General features: G+C 40.1%; 1 protein-coding gene across 2 annotated transcripts in view; it reads left to right on the top strand.

Moving 5' to 3' along the window:
- The window catches only part of pkd1l2a (polycystic kidney disease 1 like 2a), a 41,531-nt gene that overhangs the window by 21,830 nt on the left and 4,861 nt on the right, over nt 1-14,840 (top strand). The window contains exons 15-38 of one of the 2 annotated variants that reach the window (XM_067458037.1): nt 3,349-3,531; nt 3,656-3,793; nt 3,883-4,038; nt 4,119-4,243; nt 4,423-4,540; nt 5,541-5,672; nt 5,778-6,003; nt 6,095-6,285; nt 6,603-6,833; nt 6,980-7,081; nt 7,170-7,348; nt 7,450-7,596; nt 7,717-7,916; nt 10,100-10,335; nt 10,416-10,629; nt 10,961-11,415; nt 11,564-11,660; nt 11,744-11,884; nt 11,956-12,141; nt 12,248-12,578; nt 12,652-12,785; nt 12,867-12,994; nt 13,075-13,235; nt 13,323-13,533. In XM_067458037.1, coding sequence (XP_067314138.1) covers nt 3,349-3,531; nt 3,656-3,793; nt 3,883-4,038; nt 4,119-4,243; nt 4,423-4,540; nt 5,541-5,672; nt 5,778-6,003; nt 6,095-6,285; nt 6,603-6,833; nt 6,980-7,081; nt 7,170-7,348; nt 7,450-7,596; nt 7,717-7,916; nt 10,100-10,335; nt 10,416-10,629; nt 10,961-11,415; nt 11,564-11,660; nt 11,744-11,884; nt 11,956-12,141; nt 12,248-12,578; nt 12,652-12,785; nt 12,867-12,994; nt 13,075-13,235; nt 13,323-13,533 — 4,422 coding nt within the window. Of the gene's footprint in view, nt 1-3,348; nt 3,532-3,655; nt 3,794-3,882; nt 4,039-4,118; nt 4,244-4,422; nt 4,541-5,540; nt 5,673-5,777; nt 6,004-6,094; nt 6,286-6,602; nt 6,834-6,979; nt 7,082-7,169; nt 7,349-7,449; nt 7,597-7,716; nt 7,917-10,099; nt 10,336-10,415; nt 10,630-10,960; nt 11,416-11,563; nt 11,661-11,743; nt 11,885-11,955; nt 12,142-12,247; nt 12,579-12,651; nt 12,786-12,866; nt 12,995-13,074; nt 13,236-13,322; nt 13,534-14,840 lie in introns of those variants that run through there. The other variant, XM_067458122.1, reaches the window with a different exon arrangement.

The following is a 14,840-nucleotide window of genomic DNA, read 5'->3' as shown; positions in this document are numbered from 1 at the left end:
TCTTAGGGGTATATTTGATATAGCATTGCTAATACAATAAATAAATCAATTACTTGAATAAATGCATAGATGTGCAGAGTTTGCTTTAATTCTCTAATGGTCTAGTGGTAGAGCTTTTGTTAAGTTAGGTTTTGGGTTCGAATCTGCTCTCATATCGTTTTTTCCTCATCAAAACCAAATATTATCAGTGATTGTATATCAAGAGCTGGGAGTTTCTTGGGCATATTGTTTTTGTGATTTAATCTAAACAAATACAGAGTCACCGCAACGGTGTTAAGTGATAGATTAAAGCACTCATCCGTGGTAAGACTGCACAGTGTGCACGAGCCGCAAGTGAAATCTGCACCAATGAGAACAGAGGCAATGAACACCAAATCGCCTCTTATGTAACAAACAAACAAAATCAAGCTCTACTAATTAATGGGAGGTGTTTTGTTTGTGTTAAGTAGGTTCATCCGTACAGAGAGTGATGGGGACAATATCGACCCTGGCAAAAAGTATTAGGGACATGGGCGTCAGAAGCAAATAAAAAGTGGGTGGGTCAGTATAAAATATGATAGGTGGGGAAATATTTTTTGGGGGGGGTCTGGGGGTTCTCCCCCCGAAAAAAAAAAGATTTCATAGATGTGATTTCCTGCATTATGGTGCGTTTTAGGCCATATCCCTTTCCTACCAAAAAAGATCTCAAATCAGTCAATACCAATAGTCTAATACAGGGGTCGCCAACTGGCGGACTCCGGTCCGGATCCGGACCGCGAGATGCATCCATCCGGACCGCGAAGCCTTTTGACACACTGAAATAACTAAATGCCAAATGCGATTTAAAATAAATAAATAATCACATTTATATCAGGCAGCTCAGTAGAACCGTTTTTCCTATGTTGCCACAGTTGCGTTGACAGTTAAAGGGGTCGCACACCGGACTGAAGCTCATGGGTGCGTCTCAGGATCTCACACCGGACGCACACATTACGCGCAAGCTCAGTTTTGAATCGACTCCTGACAGAAGAACTGCACGGTGAGTGTATCTCTTGTAGCACAGGGTGAAATCAGTATGTACATGGACTATATAATATAAATGTAATCATTCAAACATCGTGCAGCTCTTCTGTCAGAAGTCGATTCAAAACTGAGCTTGCACGTATGTGAGCGTCCGGTGTGAGATCCTGAGACGCGCCCATGAGCTTCAGTCCGGTGTGCGGCTACGTTACTATGCTCACTACATGTTTAGACGCACAGTGAAGAGACTGAAGAAAACGGCGCGCAAAACAGAGGCTGAATCAGAAATTGGCCCCTTAACCCTCATTCACTATTCCCTACATTTGTCCACTATTACAGTTCACTTGAAGGAGTGAATGAAAACGAGTGCGTGAAGTCAGACTGCTGTTGTGTGTACATCGGCTGTACACCCGTTATTGTGGTGCAACATGTGAGTACACTCAAACATGTCCACTGTGGTTTCGGACGCCACTACAAATGGCTGTCCCCTCAAATAATGCCCTATTTAGGGTATAGTGGCGATTTCTGATTCAGCCATACACATTTTAAAGACCCCTTTTTCCTCAGCAGTCTGAGGTAAGGGCGCAGAAAATAAATGAGCCAATTTCTCACATGCACTGAAGTTCAGACAATGTTGCTATATTCACTTTTTTATTATTTTTATTATTATTTTTGGAACAAGGAATGTTTATGCTTCCATTTCATCTTTAAGCTCAACTCAGCTCAGCCTTTTGAGAGGTTATTTCCGTTTTTCTGGATTTAAAGGAACAGTTAAAATAAAGAGATAAAATATTTTGTGCACTTTTTAATTTTTCCAACACTGGTGGCACCTTATTTTTGCCTGTTTGTGTTTCTGGATGATATTGCTAATGATTTTTTACCAGTGCAATTTGAAGCACAGAGAGAGCAGTGCTGAAGATAGTCTTTACCTAACTAAATGTAGGCTATACATGTGAATGAACATAACATTATGTTATGAGATTTCTGTTTTGTTTTTTTAACCAGGAGGGTTTGTGTTCATTGATTGTTACTGTTTATCTCAGTTCAGCAGAAAAAGCACTTTAGTTGCTAGTAATGTTGAAATGAATGTATTTTCAGTGCAGATTTAGAGATGAAGGCATTTTTTCATTCATCATATTTTTGTCAGACATGGCTACTGGTTGAATTAGATATTTTGTACCAACACAACTTAAACAGAATAACCTCAAAATGAAATATATTTTGTGAAGGATTACCTATGTTTGCTTTAACAATATGAAAAGACATACTTTATCTATATGAGAACATATTATATTTTGTTCAATAAATACATTTTAATCTACACTAATTTCTTTAGTCTGGCAAAAAGACATCGATTCATGTTTTTAGGTATATAACTGTCCGGACCTCGGCCGGTGAGAAGGTTTTTTTTCTGGACCCCAAGCTATTTTAGTTGAAGACCCCTGGTCTAATAAAAAGGCTATATTCATTTAACTGCCATAGAAATCAACAGTTTCACAGATAATGATAATGAATAAGTTGCATCCAGTATCTAGCATCAAGTATCCAGACCTGATCCAGACAGAAAAAGTGCCGTTTACTAAACGATTGATTGGGCCAGACAAAATTACAGAAATCACTGAATTATTTACCGTGGCTGTAGAGTAAGGGTACGACGCATGGCATTAAGTTTTGACGCATATCGCGAGCATAGGTTGGAATCTGCCTTTTGCCACACTCGCTCTACTCCCTTTCCCCATCACATATCAGATCGGAAAGGTATTTATTTTCAATAAAAAAAAGAAAATATTAGAAAAGGGGAAATAAAGCGTTTAACATGTGTTTAATAATACGTTTCTTAATACGTTTCTCGGTTACGGGGTAGTAATGTAAGCAGACATGTATTGGAGATGATAAAAGTGAGTGGGTCCAATATCATTGGTCTTAAAAAGTGAATGGGTCTTGTCCCACCCACACACAATGGTTCTGACGCCCATGATTAGGGACATTTCCCACCCGCAAATGCCTGGATGACATAATTGTATGCAAAATATTTTATTAGCTTATCAAACGCAAACTTCCACAAAGAAAAACAGAAAAACTTTCCTAGCAAGTGTAGCGCTGGGATCAGGGGTTTTGTGTTTTATAACATTCTGCTGGATTGCGCGAATCAGAATCAAGTATTGCATAGAGCCGTGTAATAAATATTTATATAAAGATTCATCTTGCAATTCAGTGTCAGCACTAGGTCATGGGGACCATATAACAATTTTCTGAGAATTAGTCAGACACATAAAATGACAGAGTGACATACAGACAAAAATAATGACATGACTTGTGGAAATAAAATTGTTCTATATCATGTTCCAGGTAAAGGACACCAGTAGTAAGCACACAGTTGGAGATCTTCAGGCACTGGTTTCCAAACAGGTGTCTCAACTACAGCAACAAGGTCGACTCAATGGGCCAGCGCTGGCACAGATGTTCCAGTCTGTGTCCGACAGACTGAATGATGCATTACTTGAAGAACAGCATGACAGTGTCAAAAAGGAGGTAGTCTATAAGGAATATGCACATTCAGTAATGTTTTGTCCTTAAATTCCCTGTTTCTTTTTTACCCCTGTGTTGTAATTCTGAATAACCAGATACTGTATGTGTCTGTATCTTCTGACTAAAGCTGAGAGAACAGATGTTGCTGAGTCTGAGTGTTGCCACAAGCTCCATCCCCCCAAAGAATCCAGCTGAGGTGCAGATGAGTGCTAATGTGGTTGCAGGCCTTACCACACAAGGTCATGAGCTGACAGGAAATGCGCAGGTACGTTGGAACAGTCCGGCTGAATTTAGATGGTAGCAATACCTAAGCAATAATACATCTTTTTCCTAACTCATCCATACTGGCTACAGTTACAGGCAAGTTCTCTGCTGACAAACCTCAGCAATTCCCTGGTCTCTTTGACGCTTTCTGGTGAGGAGTCCTCTGAACACATTCTGCAAGCATCTACACCAATAATTGATGCTGTTAGTAACATCATCAAAGTTTCCTCCAATACTTCTGAACAGGTACTACATAATAGTGAAGCTCCATGTGTTGATTTAAAAACCATCATTCTTGACACTGTATTCATTCCCCTCTTTTACAGAATGAGATCTCCAGTCATTTACTAAACACTGTGGACAATGTTCAGAGTGCCTTGTTGGCTGGGAAAAAGGTGAACCAGGAGCCCACTATACTGAGAACTTCTGTTATTGGTTTATATGTCAACAGGTAAGAGAATAATTTGAATTCATTTGACACAGGCTTTGGGTGTCAGAGGTACAGGGTTCAAAACCCGGACGAGCCCCCATAATGTTCCCCTTCTCACTTCCTAGTTACAGAAACGCAAATCTCCCCTCTTTACATTGCAACCTAAACAATAAGATGATAATTCTGCTGTGCTCTTTCAGAATATCACCAGATGGTCTTCAGAAACAGCCTTTTAACATTCAGAAGAATTCTGCCAGTTTTATTCTCCCATCTATGGGATCTGATGTTCTGTCTGCAGATGAACCAGTAGATGTACGGGTGAGTTGTGTGAATTTATTCATTTTACTTTTATACAAAATGACTTACAAATGTGAGTCATCCTAAGGAAGGCAATAACAAAAAAGTCAACCTAAGCAGGACACGTTCACTGCACAGTTTTAGCTGTTTCTTAAATATTATAAGGAATTGACTGTCTGGGTACGGTCGGTGCCATTCAGGCTTCTGAAAGTGAAAGTGAAATATGGTAACCCATACTTGGAATTTGTCCTCTGCATTTAACCCATCCAAGTCAGTGCACACAGATTAGGAGTAGTGAGTAGTGAACACACACTGCAAACTGTGTACACACACAAACACACACACCAGGAGCATTGAGCAGCTAATTTGCAGTAGCGATTAAGGGTTGATTGTTCAAGGGGCATCTCTGTCATTTCCTCCCAGTATTGAGGATCAAACTCACAACCTTCAGGTTACAAGTTTTACTCTTTGGCCACAAATGCCCCCAAGGCAGTATATTTCTGGAGGCAATGTAAATTTGTAAAAGGGAGTAGAGTTAAAGGACTTGGATTGAGTTGTGCTGCCTGCTCAGCTAGGAATGACCTGATATTCCTAATGTTGTGAAGTGCAAACCTGCATGACTCTTCGCAATGAGGGTTTTGCATGTCAATTGCTCATCAAAGATTACCCGAAGGTTTCTGGCAGATCTGTTTAGAATTATTGTTGAACTGTCTGGAAAGACAAGAAGTTTCTTTTTCGATAGGCTTAGTTGGAGGTGGAATCTTCTGGTTGTAATAAACAGTAGAGTTGCGTGTAGAACAGTGGGGGGAAAAACTATGTGCCTGTACAATAGTTCACAGTGATATAGTGTATATGTAGAAGTGTAGAGGTCCAAGCACTGGCGCTTGAGGTACCCCGTGACCAGTTGATGTTCTTTGGACACTTCTCCCCTCCAGGCAACATTGAAACTAAGACGTCCTCGACAGGTAATATTCAAAGATTAGATTTTTGTTATGTTAATTTCCTCTTGAACCTATTACAGATGACAAGTTATGGAATAAATCCATTCTCATGGTGTGAGGGCGACCGAATCAGTGGATCAGTGGGGTCTCTTTCTCTTACCAACATGAACGGCTCTGTGATCACAGTGGCAAATCTCACTGAGGAGATTGAGGTAAAAGGAGATTGTCAAGAAGTGTCCAATAACAAGAGCGACCAAAAGCTTGGCTACTGTAAACATAAAACTTCCAGAAATGTATCTTTCTTTTTTATTTCCTAGATTCTCTTACCAAGGACAGACATGGCAGAGGTTAACCGAACTCTTCTGGAACTAGGAAACTTCAGCACTGTGGTCATTAATGTGACTGCACCCAATATATCTCTGGTTTTCAAGTTAGACCCTTCAGAGGAGATCCCTCTGCAGTTGCTCCTGGGTTATCAGGACTACCCTAATGATACAAATTATGAGGCTCGGATCCAACTGCCTGAAGGGAGCATCTCTGAAGGTTATTAACACATATAAATAATTAAATGGAATTTATGAAATACTGTTTACAAGAGATTGAAAAGTATTTATTTTATTATTATTTTTTGCAGAGGAGAGGTACACATGGGTGCTTAACTCTATGGAGATGACAATAGAAGTAGGCATTTACTATCTTCTAGTGAGGCCTGTTGTTGGTGCAGGGGTAAATTCGACAAACGCCTCAGTTTTCATCACAACCATTGCTGCTCACTGTTTGTATTGGGATGAGATGAAGGCCAATTGGAGTGGTGATGGCTGTAGGGTAAGCTGACCAACCAATGTATATTTTAAGAACTGTTCACACTGACAGTGATTTGATCACTGGAAATCACCAAATGTCTATACCGTTGGTTTTGATGTGTCACTTCTCATCTCATAAAGTCTTTCTGTTCACTAGACACACCTAAATTGCATTGCCAAAAATGACCGATAATCGCAAACTGCCAACATTCATTGAAAATAAGTGATTTCAAGTTGCTTTGTCGTTGCAGTCACGCTTGGTGTGAACACCCTTTTAAACTGAATAAGCATGTAATTTATACAGAGGACCTCATGGTTAGAGCCTTACCTTTTTTCCAGGTTGGCCCTCGTACTACAACATTGGTTACTCAATGCCTATGTACTCATTTGACCTTTTTTGGAAGCTCTTTCTTCGTAATGCCCAACGTGGTTGATGTGACCCGCACTGCTGAACTCTTTGCCACCTTCACCAACAACCCAGTGGTGGTGTGTTTTGTAGGTGCCATTATCCTGGCTTACCTGGTGGTTGTGATGTGGGCACGAAGAAAGGACATTCAGGATGCAGTCAAGGTTTTCTGGTTCTCTTGAAGATCCTATTTGAGATACTTATAAATAATTCCATATTTTGACTGAAAGAAAAAAAAGAAAATAATAAATACTTTTAATGAAAAAAAACTTCTTTGTTTAACTTTGATTTTAATCTGCAAATTTGAAAGGTGAAGGTCACAGTACTTGAGGACAATGATCCCTTAGCTGAATATCGTTACTTGTTGAGTATCAACACAGGACATCGTCGTGGGGCTTCCACCTCTTCTCAGGTTAGTGTCGTCCATATTTTCTAACAGCATTTTTTTCAGGGACACTTTTGTGCCATTCGGAATTAACACTGCCATAACATTGTTCCAGGTTACAGTGACTCTACAGGGCACAGAGGGAGAAAGTGAACCTCATCATTTGACTGACCCTGAAAAGCCGGTGTTTGAAAGGGGAGCACTGGACATGTTTTTGTTGACCACCCCTGTCTCACTGGGGGAGATACAAAGTATCAGGCTGTGGCATGACAACTCAGGACAGCATCCTTCTTGGTATATTCAATAGGAATTGTGTAAGATTACCTGTGTGGCATGTTGTTTTTGTCTGTGTAATTGCAGTACTTCCTGTATATGACCCTTTGGAATTGTTCCAGGTATGTTAACAATGTGATGGTACAGGACCTAATAACTGGGCAGAAGTGGCACTTCCTGTGCAGCTCGTGGTTGGCCATTGACTTGGGAGAATGCACACTAGATAAAGTTTTTCCTGTTGCAACAGAGATGGACTTAAAAAGGTTTAGGTATGTAGCTGTGAGATGAAAAAAATGTTTGGGGCTTGTTTGGAAATTTTCACAAAATGTACCACAAAATGTTTGGAATTTTCCCATTAATGCTTAATTTATTGTGTTCAAATGTTACAGTAATTTGTTCTTCATGAAGACTGCAAAAGATTTCCGTGATGGCCACATCTGGTTCTCTGTAATCAGTCGTCCCCCAAGTAGTAATTTCACACGAGTACAGCGTGTCTCCTGCTGTTGTTCGCTGCTGCTCTGCACCATGTTGACCAGTATCATGTTCTGGGGTATTCCATCAGACCCTTCAGAGCAGACCATGGACCTGGGTATGGCCAATAAAACATGAATTTAACAATATCTTACTTTAATCTGAAAGCTGTTATCAGCAAAGTAGAACATGTCCACTATAGCTGTGACCTAATGCAGAGGCTGCATCCTTCGAAGGACATGGATTTCAAAGACTACACCTTTAAAGTCAGTGAAGGTCGAACCAAGATTTGTTCAATGGGATGGTCTAGCCTACAGAGGATTGCTCTCGTTGTCTAGCAACTGAGACAGCTTTCGTTGACGATCAGCAATATGTTTGTTCTGGTCTTTTTTGAAACTTATATTCAGCTGTCTGAAAACAAAACAGGATTCACATCCTGTCTAAATATGATAATTATGGTCCATGTATATAATAAAGAATAAAAACTATCTATAACATTTCATCTTAGTAAGATATGTCAACATTTTAACCTCTTTAAAGTTTTTTTCTCTAACATCGTTAAGATATCGCCGCATTTAAAGGAACCTTCCAAATGGGACAGCCTTCGTTGTGCGGCTGTGATGCATTCGGCCTTCAAATATAGCCTAAGAACGATGCAGCCTTCAAATTGGGACACAGCTCATATTATTCAGTCCATACTCTGTACTTCATATGACTATGAGATGTTGTACTCCATCAAGGCTTGCAGAAGTCCCCCTTGGTCCCTAAGAGCACAAAGTCTTACATTTATGAAACAATTATGCAATTACATGTGTCATATCTGTTAAAGGTTTTTCATTCCAATAGCTGTTTAAAAAACAAGACAGCTGCACTGTTAGTAGTAATTACATCATTAACTAACACATTATTAAAATGTGTTTTTGTCTATTATTTAAAAAAAAAAGTTATTTTGTTAAAATGTAATGTTAACGTTATTTTAAAATGTTGGTTTTGTCTAGTGTATGCATTGAAGTAAGACTCTCTTCTCTCCATCTGTTCTGATCTGGAGTGTTTCCCAAACCGAACTATGGTCACAAGTTTTGTCGTTACCACCATAAAGTCAATGGAACATGTGACCATAGTTGGCTAACAATACTTTTGGGAAACGCACCTCTGGAAAATAAGTGGGCAGATAAAGTCTTTGAAGTACACAATGGCAAGGATTGATTGCTATGATACAAAACACAAAAGGTCCTGTAGTAGTAGAAAGCAAGAGGTTCCTTGTAGTTAAGGGTCTTTATATGCTAAAATATCCTGATATCTCTATTTTCATTCTAGAGTCCTGTAGAGAGGTTTCAGTGGGACCATACCTGCTGCACACTTGCTTCCCATGCATTTCCTCAAATGTTGATATTGCCTTAGACATTTTATTAGGTCAGCGATTCCTTGCTGGTTTTGGATGCTCTGTGTCTCGAAATAACCTTCTAGGATCTTTAGATTTGAGGTTTTTATCACAGAGAATCGCATAAATACTCATCTAAGACAAAAGCGTTGCCAGTGTTCACAGGGAATTGAGCCCCGCTTATAACCTGACAAGTCAGACCCACATCAAGATGTTTGGTCTGGAAACTCACCATTGACAGCTCAATCCGAGGGGCGGGATAAACAGCTGTCTGCCAAAGGCCCTCTGCTCGCGATAGGATAGCGCTACAACCAACCAGAGCAACGAAGGTGAAACAGAGCTTGTTGACAGATTAAACTTTCTCCATATCCGGTCAGCAAAACTCCGAACACATCTTTCCCTTTTTAAGAATGACTTCAGTGCCGTTCTTTGTTCTTTTCTCAGAGAAAAGTCAGAGCTGATTCGAAAGACCGCCGTTCAGCAGTTTCTGTGTTTACTAGAAGCACGCAAGCGCAACTCGGCCGTCGTTATGTTAAGCCCCACCCACCTACTCTACACACGATGTGATTGGCCCGACGAAGTTTGGCGTTTACAGCTCAGAAGTGTATTGAGAGTTGCTAGACGACACTCGCGGCAAATTAGATTTGCTGCTGCTAGGGTGCGTCTAGATTTCAAGGCTACCCGGCTTAGACATTGGTGTAGCAATCTGCAGCAAGTTACTTGAGAGTACAATATCCTGTAGGATTGACATCACTTCCCTCATTCTGGAAACAGCACTTACAGACATAACTAAACAAAAACAAAAAAAACTTAAAGACTTTTCTTGATTTAAAACATAATTATTATATGAACTCAAAACATAAAATTATTATTACATACTATTTATAATAATGTGTTTTCTGTCTTTGCATGGGCTACAGGTCAGATTGAGTTCACTTGGCAACAGGTCATGATTGGCGTCCAAAGCTCCATTATCATGTTTCCTATCAATCTCCTTATTGTGAGCATCTTCAGAAATGCTCGTCCAAGAGAGCAAAAGTCTTCAAAGCAGCAGTCAAAGACAGATCCCACAAAGCAAGCCAAAACTGGACGTGTCTCCCCGAATCAACCTTCACACTATAATCACAAGGATATCACACCTGACGCTGTGATAAAGGCAGGTCAACCTCAAGCGTTTGACCCAGCATAGTTCAATCTCTCACTCTTAACAATTGTGGTTTTATGATTTTTTTTCAGGACATCAAACGAATAGCACAGTCACTCTATAAGGTCATGAAAAGACCTGTTCCAAGGATAGAACTGGACTCCACCACAACAGATATTAACAATCTGCTGTCATTGGTTGAAGAGATAATTTGTCAACACAATCAAGTTGGAAAAGAGTTCTACACCGATTCTTCTAAAAAGGAGCAAACGCTTGTGGCTTCCCTTGGGTGTGTAAATCTGAAAGGTGAATATTGTTTCATATTTCTTAGTTCCAGACAATGTAAAACTTGAACTTGAATGTTAATTAAAACTTGAACGTCGGATAGAATGCGTAAAGTTTTGTTGATAGATCAACCCTGACTTTGAGTCATTCGTCAACTAAAGCAATATTCCATTGGTTATTTTTAAATAGAGGTGAGCGTAATCCAAGTTCCTAGTTGCCTGGAATGCAGTATGATGGGAAAACATTGAGGTTGGAAGTGGAAACTTGAGTTTTCCACACCTGTCTTTGAATGAAGCTCGGCATGCACGCTTAATTATATATAAAAAACTATATTTTTTTGTTCCTATCTCAGAGAGAAGTGTTTGTGATAGCTCAGACCAAAATGAAAAACACAGCATCTACAACCAGTATCTCTACAAACAACTCCAAAATGTGGAGAAAGAACTGAGACTGCTGGGACCTTCATCCTTCTTTAAGCCAGAGGGCTACAACCAGGCTGTATTGCAGGTCCAAGGCATGAAGAACCTACTTGAACCACATGCCTCCTCCTGTTCTCCCAGTGGTCTGCATACTCGTAGCTCCAGTCCAACAGAGGGCAGCAGTGAAGACAGCAAAAAGTGTTGTCAGAAAGGCTTGCCCTGGTGGTTTGTGTTCGTTGGTTGGTTTCTTGTTTTATCCACCAGTGGTGTTTCAGCATACTTCACTATGATGTATGGGTTGACCTATGGGAAGGATCGCTCCATTAGCTGGCTCATCTCAATGGTGGTGTCATTCTTTGAAAGCCTCTTCATCACCCAGCCTGTAAAAGTAAGAGACGGAATTAAAAAGTCAATTCATGAGAGCTTCCATCTTAAATTTTATGATTGTATATTCTGTATTATTACCAATTCCTGTAAAGCGTGTGGTTACATGACAGTGTCCATTAGATGACTTGACCTTGTAATGGTTTCTTTAGGTACTGGGCTTTGCAGTCTTTTTTGCTTTGGTACTCAAAACTGTAGATCAAGAAGAGTATGGAGATGTTACAATTGGCGGGACGCTATCCAACACGGGTAACAAGAGTCAATTTACAGTATCTTCTTTGATAATCACGTTATCAGCGTGGCAAAACTTCAGATGAAACGTCTGTCCACAGATGATCCTGATGCAGTCAGAATTGCCAGGAGAGACAGCACATGTAGTTTCTATCAACCTCCACCTCCCACTGACATAGAAAGGATGAAAAACAACATGATCAAGGAGCAGAAAGTTTTCGCACTCATCCGGGAGATTCTCAGTAAGAAGGACACAATTACTCTTTCATTAATGGAAAGATTCGCTTGTTTGACACAGCCTTTTACATTGCAGTTTATGTGGGATTCCTGTGGATGCTTCTCTTGGTTGCATATGGTCAGCGAGATCCAAATGCGTACTACCTCACTCAGCACATCCGGCAGAGCTTCAGCAATCGCATTTCAGCGAGTATGAACCACAAAGATATATTCAACTGGGCCAAATCCTCCTTGGTCAGTAATCTGTTTGGGCAATATTCAGGTATTCCTTCAATGTGTATTGTCTACTTGTTCCAGATTAAAATAAAAACACATGACAAAGGTTTGGTTATTGTACCTCTAGACCTAAATGTACTTTACCTTTTCAGGCTTCATAACAGATGGGAACTCAAAACTTGTTGGCAATGCTCGACTCCGTCAGGTTAGGGTAAAAAAAGACTCTTGTATAGTTGCTGAGACCATGCAGTACACCGTTTCTGATTGCCATGCCCCATACTCCTGGGAAGCGGAGGACATGAGCTCTTATAGTCCAGGCTGGAACCAGACTAAAAATGAGAATGGCTATCAGACTGTACCTACACCGTGGCACTACCAAACTCAGGCCAAACTCCGGGCAAACCCTGTTTGGGGTGGACTGGCTCTTTACAGGGGTGGAGGATTTGTGGTGGACCTAGGCCCAGATCAACAGAACGCAAGCAGGTAGCATAATGTGTAAATATATAATCAAATTTCACAAGTTAGAACAATTGATCTTTCCTTTTCCTTCCTACAGACTTCTTCAGTATCTTCTTGACAACATCTGGTTGGACGTGTATACACGGGCTGTCTTTGTGGAGTTCACGGTTTATAATGCAAATGTGAACCTCTTCTGCATTGTAACTCTCATATTTGAGACCACAGGAGTAGGTGAGGCATCTCCTTTTGGATTCTCCTAGGATTCTCATGTACTCAAAGTCTGGACTTACTGCAATTCTGTTGTTTTTGCAGGCACATTTCAATATCGGAGTGAGGTGCAGACTGTCCATCTTTATCAGTCCACTGGTGGCTTTCATGTATTTGTTATGGCATCAGAGGCCATCTATTTCCTCTTCATTCTCTACTACATGTTTGTGCAGGTCAGCTCTCAAATAGAGCTCTAAAATAAGATGGTGTATATCAGTGAAGCTATAATACACAATATCTTGTGGATTAACAGGGGAAACTGATGAAGCAGCAGAAATGGGCATATTTCAAAAGCAAGTGGAATCTATTGGAATTGGCCATCATTATTCTAAGTTGGAGTGCCTTATCTGTGTTTGTCAAGAGGACAATATTGGGCAACCGGGACATTAACTATTACCAAAATAACAAAGACATGTGAGTGAAAGCCTTAAACTCTTCCAGATCAATGACTATGTCTACACAATATACACTTCACAATTAATACAGCTGCTTCTCTAACAGGTTTGCCAGTTTTTATGAAACTGCCACGGCAGATGCTGTACTGGGCTATCTGATAGCCTTCCTAGTTCTGCTTGCCACCATAAAGCTGTGGCATCTGCTGAGACTCAACCCCAAGCTACACATGATCACCTCTACACTGCAGCGAGCTTGGACAGATATCTCAGGCTTCATCGTGGTCATGACCATCATGTTTTTGGCCTATTCCATTGCTGTGAGTATCATACTCCCTCACAATTTGTGAAAAGTAGACAATGACCAGGGCCAACAAGAGAGGCAGCTTCTGGAGGGCAAAAATTCTGCAGGATTTAGTTCCAACCCTATAACACTCCTAACTGTAGTTTTCAAGGTTGTGGCTAGAAGAGATACAGCTATGGTCAGAAGGGAAACAAAATCTCGCAATAAAATAACAATTAAAATTTGCTACTTATGTTTTTTTGATTATTAACGCCTACACCTACTAGTGATGTTCGATTCTTGAACGAATCGTTCTTCTGAGCCAGTGCTCAAAAAGTAACCGGTTGAGCCAGTTCATTAATTGATCTGAATCAATTGATTAATTGATCTGAATCTTTTGCAAGATGCAAAAGCCGAAGTAGATCATCCCAGAAGAAAAAAAGAAGAATGAATCCAATCAACTTTTTTACAGTTTATGGTTTAACCTGCTGTCGAAGTTCGCTGAGGCTTACAGAGGATGGTTGGGTTGGCGTAGCAAGTCTAAGGCATGTAGGCTACTGGACATATTATGACTACTGTTATAAAATAATTTTTTATTACAACATGCAAAACGTTTCTATCGAGAGATTTAAATACATGGTACTGTAGTTAACTGTGCATGCAGTATATATTTTAAGTTATTAAGTTTATAAGGCTGGTTTATTCGTTTTATATAGGCTACTGTAGACAAGTAACATCATATCTGCGTTTGTTGATCAGTGCCTGAATGTGTACTGTAGTAGCACAGTTTTCACTCGAATCCGACGTGAACGATAAATACATTAACTGTGAACACAAACACCATTAACTTAAGTAAATGAAAGGCAATAATCAGCAAATGCACTCGCGCAAATAACTTTGTTTGATTGTTAGAATATGCACTGACACAGATTACTTGGTTTGAATGTATCCTTTGATATAACATGACCCTGAGAAATACATAAAAGAAATGCAGTGACATTATTGCATGATGATGTCAGGAACCTATGAATTTGCTTTTTGAACCAGTTCATTGAGAGGAACTGTCCAAGAAGAACCAGTTCGTGGAATTTAATTAATTAACAATAATTATTTGTTGTTCAGTGTGACAAAACTGACAGATTTTTGATGTGCACATGCCTAGTAAGCCATGGTAGGACAATCTGGCCGTCTGGCTGTGGCTGTATCCCTTCTAGTCCCAACCAGTGCTGTGTTCCAGAGCGTTTTTTATAATGTCTTCACTCGCTTAGTTCCCTCTATCTCGTTCACTCGGATGTGCACTCGTTCACTTGTGTCATTGCTTACGTTGTATGAGTGCATTGTGGT

The sequence above is a fragment of the Pseudorasbora parva genome, chromosome 1 (assembly GCF_024679245.1).
Source record: "Pseudorasbora parva isolate DD20220531a chromosome 1, ASM2467924v1, whole genome shotgun sequence".
Lineage (NCBI taxonomy): Eukaryota > Metazoa > Chordata > Actinopteri > Cypriniformes > Gobionidae > Pseudorasbora > Pseudorasbora parva.
The sequence above is the reverse complement of the archived record's forward strand: the minus strand, read 5'-3'. Positions and strand labels throughout refer to the sequence as shown.